Genomic DNA, 11,719 nt, shown 5'->3' on the forward strand with positions numbered 1-11,719 from the left:
ATCAGGCTCTCTGCTCAGTGGGGAGCCTCCTTCCTCCTCTCTCTCTGCCTGCCTCTCTGCCTACTTATGATCTCTCTCCTCTCTCTCTGTCAAGTTAATAAACAAAATCTTTTAAAAAAAATTGTTGCATTTATATACACCAATAACGAAGTAGCACAAAGATCAATTAAGGAATCAACATAATTTACAATTACACCAAAAAAAATACATAAGCAAATAAGATACCTTGGAGTAAACCTAACAAAAAAGTTGAAAGAACCATTCTTTGAAAACTATAAAACATTAATGAAAGAAATTAAAGATGGCACGAAGAAGTGAAACAACATTCCATGTTCATGGATTGGAAGAACAAATATTGTTAAACTATCTATACTACCCAAACTAAAAACACACTTAATGCAATCCCTATCAAAATATGACCAGCACAGTTCACTGAGCTAGAACAAACCATCCTAAATTTTTTTATGGAAACACAAAAGCCCCAAATAGTCAAAGCACCCTTGAAAAAGAAAACCAAAGCTGTAGGCATCACAGTTTCAGACTTCAAGTGATATTACAAAGTTGTAGTGATCTAAACAGCATGTTATTGGCAAAAAAAAAAATGATTCATAAATCAGTGGAATGGACTGAACCCACAACTATATGATCAATTAGTTTTAGCAAAGCAGAAAAGAATATGTAATGGGGAAAAGAGAGTCTCTTTAAAAAATAATTTTGGGGGGCGCCTGGGTGGCTCAGTGGGTTAAGCCTCTGCCTTCGGCTCAGGTCATGATCTCAGGGTCCTGGGATCGAGCCCCGCATCGGGCTCTCTGCTCGGCAGGGAGCCTGCTTCCTCCCTCTCTCTCTGCCTGTCTCTCTGCCTGCTTGTGATCTCTGTCTGTCAAATAAATAAATAAAAATCTTTATTAAAAAAAAATAATAATTTTGGGACAACTGGACAGAATGTACAAATGAATGAATCTGAACTACTTTCTTATACCATACACAAAAATATAATCAAAATGGATAGAAGGCTTAAATGTGAGACATGAAACTATAAATATCCAAAAGGAGAACACAGGCTATCATCTCCTTGACATTTGCTATAGCAATTTATTTCTAGATGTGTCTCCAGTGGCAAGAGAAACAAAAGCATCAATAATTGAGACTTTATCAAAATAAAAAGCTTCTACACATCAAACAAAATAATCAACAAAACTAAAAGACAAACTGGAATGAAAAGATATTTTCAAATGATATATCAGATAAAGGGCTAGTATCTACAATATATAATGAAAATATAAAACTCAACACCCAAAACAAATAACCCAAGTAAAAATGGGCAGAGAACATGAAAGGATATTTTTCCAAAGAAATACAGATAGCCAACAGAAAACTTGAAAAGATGCTCAACATCACTCAATATCAAGGAAATACAAGTAAAAATGCTATGAGATATCACCTGACATGTATCAGAATGGCTAAAATTAACAACACAAGGAACAAGTGATATTGGGGAGGATGTGGAGAAATGGGAACCCTCTTGACATGCTGCAAATGCATGTCTTGAATGCATTGAATATGCATTGAATGAATATATCTTGAAATCAATATATATTGAAAATATTTTGAATGCAAACTGATGTATCCACCCTGGAAAAGAACATGGAGTTTCCTCAGAAAGTTAAAAATAGAACTACTATCTAAAAAAAAAATTTGTAATACGGAAAAGGCTAAGGCCACATATAACCTGGTATCTATTTCACAGATAAGATTTTATTGATGATGGTGAAATTTGAGATTTCTGTTAATATTGGCTAAGATTTCCAGTTAATAATAAGAAAATATTTTAAACAGACATGAGAAGAGAACCAGAACAGTGCAACATAGATACCTACTAATGTTGTTGTTGTTAGGGTTTTTAATTACATTCTTCTTCAAGGTCCCAGAAGGAACTTATCAATAGCAAACCTCATCAACTCCCATAATGGGGATAGTAAAATGAGGGTGATGTCACTATACTATTTATCTTTATACCATGACCACACTCCATTACTCAGATGGATAAGACCTCCAGCATCATCTGATGTTGAGTTCAATCATATAGAAAGGACTGAAGGAGCAAAAGGGTAATTATTGTTTTTCACTTGTTCTCCTTTGATATATGCTACTAATTCTTGACCATATTTCCTCAATTTTTCCCTAGCATCTATTTTTATGAAGAAAAACAAATTTGCTTTTTAAATTCAAGTATAATTAACCAGTGAAACATTAGTTTCAGTTGTAAAATATATTTGACAATGCCATACATTTCTCAGTGCACATCGAGAAAATGTACTCTTAATCACCTTTTTATGATTCAATCTTTCATGTAACAATAACTTACTGCAATATATTGGGAAATGGGTTGTTATTTGCATTATGTATGGACAAAAGAATACATATTCCTCCTATATTATTGGATGATGTGTTTCTTTTCTTTTCTTTTTTTTTAAGATTTTATTTATTTGACAGACAGAGATCACAAGCAGGCAGAGAGGCAGACGGGGGGTGGGGGTGGGCAGGAAGAAGGCTTCCTGCTGAGCAGAAAGCCGGATGCGGGGCTCGATCCGAGGACCCTGAGATCGTGGCCTGAGCTGAAGGCAGAGGCTTTAACCCACTGAGCCACCCAGGCGCCCCTGTGTTTCTTTTCTTAAGGTTGACATTTTACAAAAGAAATGAGTCTGATTTTACTTTAGGTGGGAATTATTTCTGATAGAAAAGTAAAACAAATGTCTCAGTAACATTTATGTTTCTTAGAAGAAACTAACAGTGAGTGGTTATACCCAAATTGTAGACTGTGGAGAGAAGATAGTGTTCTAGAGAGCTAAGACAGCTTTATGAGCTGTGGGTCCCAACATCTGCATTGAGACACAAGTCATCTCCCAGGTAAATTGTGTGATGCTAGGCAAATCACCTGAGAATCTGAATTATTTAATTTGTAAGATGAGTAAGATAACTATCAGGGAAGATAAAATATGATAAAGCAATAGAACAAAATCTGCTGTCAGCTTCAAACAAAGATTTGATGGTATCATACCACCACTATTAATAAGTCCCAGAATTAAGTAATGTACTGCTCTATTTATATTAAACTCAAGAAATTGAATACAGAAAAATAAGAATGAACAGTGAGGTCAATTACCTGACATGGTACAGATAGCATCCCATTGTCTTTCTGGTTTGCCAGGTGGACTGTTCAGTGTGGCTTGATCACAGTCATTCTCATTTACCAATTGCAATAAAGATTTGCTTCATTTTGACCACAATATTGATTCAGAAAGCTAGCATAATTTCCTCTTACTGGGCTGTCTTAATTTTGCACAGAGGTAAGCTTTCATCTACCAGTAGATGTGGAATTTAACAGATATTTTTTAATGCAATGTGTACCAGATTTGTTTGATATTTATATTAAGGTATCAAATTAATTTTCAGTGTTGTCTACTGCTTTAGCACTCAGAACTGGAGAATCTTAATAAGTTGGCTGTTGTAATTAGTCTTTGGAATCATTATAAGAGCATAAAATGTTTTGAAAGTTAGAGATTATTATTGAAATATGCCTGAATCATAACCATTTCTAAACTCTTCCTAGACAGAAGAGCCAATATTTCTTTTTATGTTGGTAAGAACCTTTAAAATTTAACATTTCGGAAACTTAAAAGTTGCTAATCTTTAACATTCATTAGAGAAAATATAAAAGCAGTTACTACTGATTCTTTTCAGAAAGGACAGATGTATTTACTTCTACTGTGCTTTATTTTTATATTTTTTTTATTTTTTTCAGTGTTCCAAGATTCATTAAATTGTAAGGAGACCCTCTTCTACTCTGCTTTCTTATTTTGAGTGATTTTTAAACTATACTTTAAATTCACACACACACACACACACACACACACACACACACACACAACTATTTTTGCCTGCATAGTTGGAATCTGACCTCCTTCAGTGTAGCAATTTCGATTTTATGTTATTTGTTTTTAGCACTTAACACTGATGTAGGCTTTGAGTAGCCAGACACAAGAAGGGGAATTGAATTGGAGACAGAAACAATTCAGTGCTGCTCAGTTATTTTCTCTGCATCTCAGTTCCCACGAAAAATTCGTTGCCACAGACAATAAAGTAGATGATGCTTGTGAAAACTAAAGATTTGTCCTATAAATGACAATGATCTTCTAAATGACAGCTCTCCCTCCTTAAATCTAGAATGAGTGGTAGGATCTTTGTGTAAATGAAGCTGGAGAAACTATACTAGAAAAAAAAGGTAGGATTCCCTTAAAGATCTGTTTAAACAGAATATACATATAGACTGAAACTATCGAATCTAAATCCTTATGTGTATGAAAAGATACTAAAACTGGCAAACAGGAGTAATTCATCCTATATCATAAAACAAAAATGGTAACAGCCATCTCTTACACAGAATCTGTACAATAATTATTATAGATCTTAACTCTTTAGCAATATATGTACTTACTCATCTGTAACTTTAATTATTTTACATAATTTAATCCTGAAAATACTTGAGATCTAACTTTACTATCCACTTCTTATGCAAAGTGGACAAAAAATTGGTGGATAGAGGATAAGCTGGTCCCAGAGTCATAGTCCAGATTCAAAGTACGGGTTCCTAAATTGATGTCCCTAGGATATCTAAGAGGCTGGATATTGGTGAGGAACTCATCTGTTACTGTGGATGCATGGCTTACTTACTTCACATAAACACAGAGCATCACAAAGGAGATTTGAACTTTTGGTATGATTATTCCCCGAATTATGTTTGTTACTTTCTAAACCTTTCATATATGGACTATGTCTCTAACAGTTTTTAAGATCCAGTTGGATCATTACACCAGGGAGGTTGATTAAAATTTTGACATATGTATATACATAACCTCTAGAAATAAGGGGTTTTATTATTTTTTTAATGACTCACTTTTTGTGTTTTCAAAGGGCAGTGATTGTGGATTATTCTATATTCATTGATAAACAACACTATAATCAGGAATTCTCAAAACCCTAAACTGTGGAAATCTTTTATAAGTTACCTGTATCCCTTTTTAATTTAAATTCAATTAGTCAACATATAGTACATCATTAGTTTCAGATGTTTAATAACTTATCAGTTGCATATAACACCCAGTTTTCATCACATCACATGCCCTCAATAAGGTCCATAACCCAATTACCCCATCCCCCATCCACCACCCCTCCAGCAACCCTCAGTTTGTTTCCAATACTTAAGAGTTTCTCATGGCTTGTCTCTCTCCCTCGCTAGTGAGTTCCCATTCACTTTTCCCTCCCTTTCCCTATGATCCTCTGTGCTGTTTCTTACATTGCTCATATGAGTGATATGATAATCTGTCTTTCTCTGATTAACTTATTTTGCTCAGCATAATATCCTCCAGTTCCATCTACGTCAATGCAAATGGTAGGTATTCATTCTTTCTGATGTGTGACTAATATTTCACTGTATATATGAAACACATATACTTTATCCATTCATCTGTTAATGTACATCTCAGCTCTTTCTACTTTTTAGCTATTATGGGCATTGCTGCTATGAACATTGGGGTACAAGTGCCCCTTTGGATTACTACATATGTATATTTGGGGTAAATACATAGTAGTGCAATAGAGTAGTCCTATTTTTAACTTTTTAAAGAACCTCCACACTGTTCTCCAGAGTGGCTGTACCAAGTTGGATTCCTACCAACAAGTTAAGATGATTCCTCTTTCTCTGCTTCCTCCCCAACATCTGTGTTTCCCGAGTTATTAATTTTAGCCATCCTGACTGGTGTGAGGCGGTATCTATTGTGGTTTTCATTTGGATTTCCCTGATGGCTTGTGATGTGTAGCATTTTTTTTTCATGTGTCTGTTGGTCATTTGTTTGTTTTCTTTGGAGAAATGTCTTTCATGCATTCTGCCCATTTCTTGACTGTATTATAGTTTTTGGGTGTTGAGTTTGAGAAGTTCTTTATAGATCTTGGAAATTAGCCTTTTATATGATATGTCATTGGCAAATATCTTCTCCCATTCCATTCGGTGCCTTTTAGTTTTCTTTGTGATGCAGAAGTTTTTATCTTGATGAAGTCCCAAAAAATGAAGTTCCTTTTTGCTTTCGTTTCCCTTGCCTTTGGAGATGTGTCTAGGAAGAAGTTGCTGCAGCTGAGGTCAAAGAGGTTGCTGCCTGTGTTCTTCTCTAGGATTTTGATGGATTCCTGTTTCACATTAAGTCTTTCATCCATTTTGAGTTTATCTTTGTGTATGATGTAAGAAAATCATCCAGTTTCATTCTTCTCCATGTGATTGTCCATATTTCCCAGAACCATTTATTGAATATTGATTTTCTCCTTATCTCTCAAATTTGCAAGCTTAACTATTATGTTTCAGGGTATTGATCTATTTTTATTTATTTTAGAGGGTGTTCTTTCTACCTTTTGGAAATAAATGTCGGTTTCCCTCCCTAGATTAAGAAAGTTCTCAACTATGATTTGCTCAAGTACACCTTCTGTCTTTCTCTCTCTTTCTTCTTTCCCTGAGACTCCAATAATTCCAATATTGTTTCATTTTGTGGAATCAGTGCTATCTCAAATTCTCCTCTCCTGTCCATTAGTTGCTGTTTGGGGCTTTTGTTCCCTAGGGTTTCTGTGCCTCTTTAGAAGATGAAAGTAAAAATAGTCAGGCTGATCTCCAGCCCTGGAACTGAAAGATGGCAGCCCCCTCTTCCCAGTAAATCCTTAGGGATAAGCAGTCCTCACTTTTCTGTGTGCTGAAGTTCAGACTTCTGTGGTGCATGCCTGCACCAAGTCCTCCTGGGGGAAGGTGGAAGGTCACCATGTTTCTGTCCTTTTTTGGGCCCCCACCTGGAGAGCAGTCATTCATTTGTGCCTCAGTTTGTGGTTTAGGGAAAATGGATATGAGAACCCCCTTCCCGTTTCCTGCTCAAATGCTTGGGAACTCTGCTGACTCAGGAACTCTTATTCTTTCTGTAACCCTGGATTTCCTGAAACCACAGCCTCCCATCTAGGATTCTTCCCTGCTTTGCCACGTGAACATCTTTTAGGCAGGGATGTCTCTTACTGGAGCAGACTTCTAAAAGTTCTGATTTTGCACTCAGGCTATATCACTTTCTGGTAGCTGACTTATGGAAGATCCCTCTACCCACCATTTGCCATCCAACTATCCCATCAAATTCACTTCCCCATACCTCCTAACTTGCAAAAAGTGGTCTTTTTACTATTCGTAGAATTCAACAATTATTTTCTTAAACATCTATGGTTGAAATCATAGGTGTTCAGAATGTTTGGAAAGTTATCTAGCCAGATGAAATGAGATCCTCTAATCTTCTGCCATCTTGCTTCCCTTCCCCTACCAATATCCTTTTAAAAATGTTTTTATTTGAATATACTTGACACACAGTGTTTCATCACTTTTATATTTACCACATAGTGATTAACAAGGTTAAGTTATTATGTGCTCACAACAAGTGTACCTACCATCTGTCGTGAGACATTATCACGGTGATGGAGAGTGGGTCAAAATGGGCGAAGGAGAGAAGGAGATACAGACCCCCAATTATGGAATGGTAAGGCACAGGAATACAGTCAATATTTTAATAGCAATGCAATGGGATAGATGGTAGCTGTATGTATGATGAACATAGCATAGTGTATAAACTTGTTAATGGAACATTGTAAACTATATGCAAATTTAAAGAAAAAATAAAAATGAAGGAAAAAATACAAAAAATAAAACAAAATATACAATTTAATGGGCTATATTCCTTATGCTGAGCCTTTTATTCCTGTGACTTATTTATTCCATAACTGGAAGACAGTATCTCACATTCTTCTTCACCCATTTTGTCACTGCTCCATCACTTTCTTCTCTCGCAACCATCAGTTTCATCTCTGTATTTACACATATGATTAGCTTTTTGCTTATTCATTCATTTCTGTTTTTACATTTCACATACAGAACTTAGTTTATATGGCATTTCTCTTTCTCAGTCTGACTTACTTCACTTACTATAATACCCTATAATACCATGTGGGCCCATCCATGTTGTTACAAAGGGCACAATGTTATGGATTTTATGGCTGTATATGGAATACACAAACACACACATACATACCACTCCTTCCTTAAACATTCATCTATCAATGGACAGTTAGATTCCATATGGAAAGATTGCTTCCATATCTTAACTATTGTGAATAAGAATAGCATAAGAATACGGGTGCATATATAAATATATGAATGAATGAAATCTTGCCGTTTGCATTGTCATGGATGGCGCTAGAGAATATAATATTATGCAAAATAAGTTAATCAGAGAAAAACAAAGTCAGATGATCTCACTTATATGTGGAATTTAATAAACAAAACAAATAAGTAAAGGGGGGAAAAAGAGAGAGAATAAACTGATGGTTACCACAGGGAAGTGGGAAGGGGATGGATTAAATAGGTGATGGGGATTAAGGAATGCAGATGTTGTGGTATGCACCAAGTGTTGTATGGAAGTGTTGAATCACTATATTGTGCACTTGAAACCAATATTACATCGTATGTGGCACCTGAAACCAAAATTACACTGTATATAAACTAACTGGAATTTAAATAAAAAATGTTAAAAAAGGTCATATGAAGATCTGATAAAAAATGAAAGAAACAGGGACGCCTGGGTGGCTCAGTTGGTTAAGCAGCTGCCTTCAGCTCAGGTCATGATCCCAGCGTCCTGGGATTGAGTCCCACATCGGGTTCCTTGCTCGGCAGGGAACCTGCTTCTCCCTCTGCCTCTGCCTACCACTCTGTCTGCCTGTGCTCGCTCTCTCTCTCTCTCTAACAAATAAATAAATTTAAAAAAAAATTAAAAAAAAAAAAGAAAGAAACATATATGTCCATATATTAGTGTTTTTGCTTTATTTGGGGAAATGCATAACCAGTAGTGGAATTATTAAGGCACGAATATTTTTTAAAGATGTATTTTTTTGTTTTTGTTTTTGTTTTTGTTTTTACAAAGAAAGAAAGATAACAGGGAACAGGGCAAAGGGAGAGGGAGAAAGAGAATCTCAAGAAGTCTCCCTGCTTGGTGTTGAGCCTAGTGGAACAGGGCTCAAACTCTGACCCTGAGATCAAAACTTGGTCAAAAGTTGGGGACTTAACCAACTAAGCCACCTAGGTTCCCCTAAGGTACTGATATTTTTGATTTGTGAATTCTTAAATTTCTATTAAATTTGTTCAATTACAGGTAATTTATAATCACAATTTATAGGTCCTTGCAATTTCCCTTTATTAGTACCCTGGGTTCCTGTGTGTAAATATGCACACCAATACACACACAAGCTCACTTAAATTTTATTTCAGGTTGTCATATGCCATGAGTGATCTATTAACTTCACAGTTCTCCTTGGTGATTCAGGTAAAATCCAATGGAGAATACCACTTGGGTGGCCAACCATACTGGACGATTAGATTTTGACCTAGTGGGACTCTTCAGTCAATCCAACCACCCAACTCTTCTTTGTGTGGTCATTTTTGTGGTTTTCCTAATGGCCTTGTCTGGAAATACCATCTTGATTCTTCTGATACACTGTGATGTTCACCTGCATAATCCCATGTACTTTTTTATCACCCAATTGTCTCTCATGGATGTGATGTACATTTCTGTCACTGTGCCCAAGATGCTCATGGACCAGGTCACAGGAGTCAATAAGATCTCAGCCCCTGAATGCGGGATGCAGATGTTTCTTTATTTGACACTAGTAGGTTCAGAATTTTTTCTTCTAGCTGCCATGGCCTACGACCGCTATGTGGCCATCTGCCATCCACTCCGTTATCCTATCCTCATGAACCATAGGGTGTGTCTCCTCTTGGTGTCTTCCTCCTGGTTTCTAGGATCTGTGGATGGATTTATGCTCACACCCGTCACCATGACCTTCCCCTTCTGTAGATCCCGGGAGATCCATCATTTCTTCTGTGAGGTCCCTGCTGTAATGAAGCTTTCCTGCTCAGACACTTCCCTCTATGAGACCCTCATGTACCTGTGCTGTGTTCTCATGCTCCTCATCCCTGTGACAATCATTTCAAGCTCCTATTCTTTCATCCTCTTCACCATCCACAGGATGAACTCAGCAGAGGGACGGAAGAAGGCCTTTGCCACTTGTTCTTCCCATATGATGGTGGTCATCCTCTTCTATGGTGCTGCTGTCTATACCTACATGCTTCCCACCTCCTATCACACCCCTGAGAAGGACATGATTGTATCTGTCTTTTACACTATACTCACTCCTGTTCTAAATCCTTTAATTTATAGTCTTAGGAATAAGGATGTCACAAGGGCTCTAAAAAAAATGTTGAATGTGGGATCTGTCTTACAGGAAAGTATAAAGTAGGAAATATTTGTACTGTTTCTTTTCCTTCATGCTACAAATTAGAACTTTAGGATCCTATGCCAATGTTATTCTTCAGGTTCTCATACCATATGTCAACACCTATTCATCCCTTTCAGAGGAATTGTTTCCTTATACTGGAAAGCTCTTCATTTTACATTTTATATTTCATTTTACATTTCACTTACATTTACATTTTACATTTCAAAATATTTGTACAGTTGTATTGTACCCATGTTATATTTTTCTGAAATTTATAACTGCACTGTGATTCTGTGGGAAAATACTCATATTTGTAGGAAATACATATCAAGATATTTAGAAACAAGGGTCATAAGGTGTACACCTGATAAGAGACAGACAGATGGAGAGAGAAGTGATAAATCACATGGGGTGTAATGCTAATACATGAATCTAAGCAAAATGTATATTAATTTTTTATTGTACTATTATTAATATTCATACTAATTTTACTATTCATACTAATTTTACTATTCATACTAATTTTCTATAAATTTGAAATTACTTGAGAATAAAATATGAAGTATCAAACTTTTGGATATTTTAAAAATTTGTCCTTGCTGCATAGTGTCATTTTAAGTGAAAAATCTTGGAAATCATGCAAAAATTAACAGGGTTGATCATTACTGCAGCAATCCAGTTGTTGTCCTGTGTTTAATTAGATCAATTTTGTTCCTTAGGTTTCAAAACTGAAGATATCCAGCGGCCGTTATCTCTCTGAAATCATTAGTACATTGTGGTAGAATGTACTGTGGGAAAAATATTAACCCCAAGAAGCCAGGCTTAGGGAAATTTTCCAGCACAAAGTAATATCAGAGCTGAGATTTGAAGTATGTCATTTTTACAAACAAGCAGAGGAAGACCATCAAACAACCAATCCTTCATTTATTCAAAAAGCACATCTTATGCTATAATAAAAAAATAACTAATAGCAAACTGAATTTAACATATAAATAACAAATGTCTACTATCCCTAAGGAATTTGGTCTATAGTTGTAGTTTGTGCAAATAGTTGTAGTAAAATACATAAATTATTTTGAGGCTCATGTAGAAAAGGCACATAAGGACATACCTGTTCTACCTATGACATGTGAATTCAGCCAAACAAAGAAGCTGAAAGGAGACCCTCTATCTTGTTGAATGGTGACCAGATGCTACCTTCATATGAGTACAGGAGGCTGGGACCAGGGCTCTTGCTCAAGGAGCAACGACATGATGCCACAATAAAGGAGCACTATGAGCAAAGTTCAGGTGGTTGACCGAGCAGGAGAGAAATGCCCCAATA

General features: G+C 36.1%; 1 protein-coding gene across 1 annotated transcript; it reads left to right on the forward strand.

The window, feature by feature from the left end:
* Window positions 1-9,453: 9,453 nt before the first annotated feature.
* Window positions 9,454-10,416, forward strand: LOC308342843 (olfactory receptor 2T29; the record flags this gene model as incomplete). The annotated part of the gene is made up of 1 exon (XM_080803499.1): window positions 9,454-10,416. One exon carries the CDS (start codon window positions 9,454-9,456, stop codon window positions 10,414-10,416), a length of 963 nt encoding a protein of 320 aa, XP_080659625.1.
* Between the last annotated feature and the right edge of the window lie 1,303 nt (window positions 10,417-11,719).

The sequence above is a fragment of the Martes martes genome (assembly GCF_963455335.1).
Source record: "Martes martes genome assembly, chromosome: 5".
In the NCBI taxonomy this organism is placed as follows: Eukaryota; Metazoa; Chordata; class Mammalia; order Carnivora; family Mustelidae; genus Martes; species Martes martes.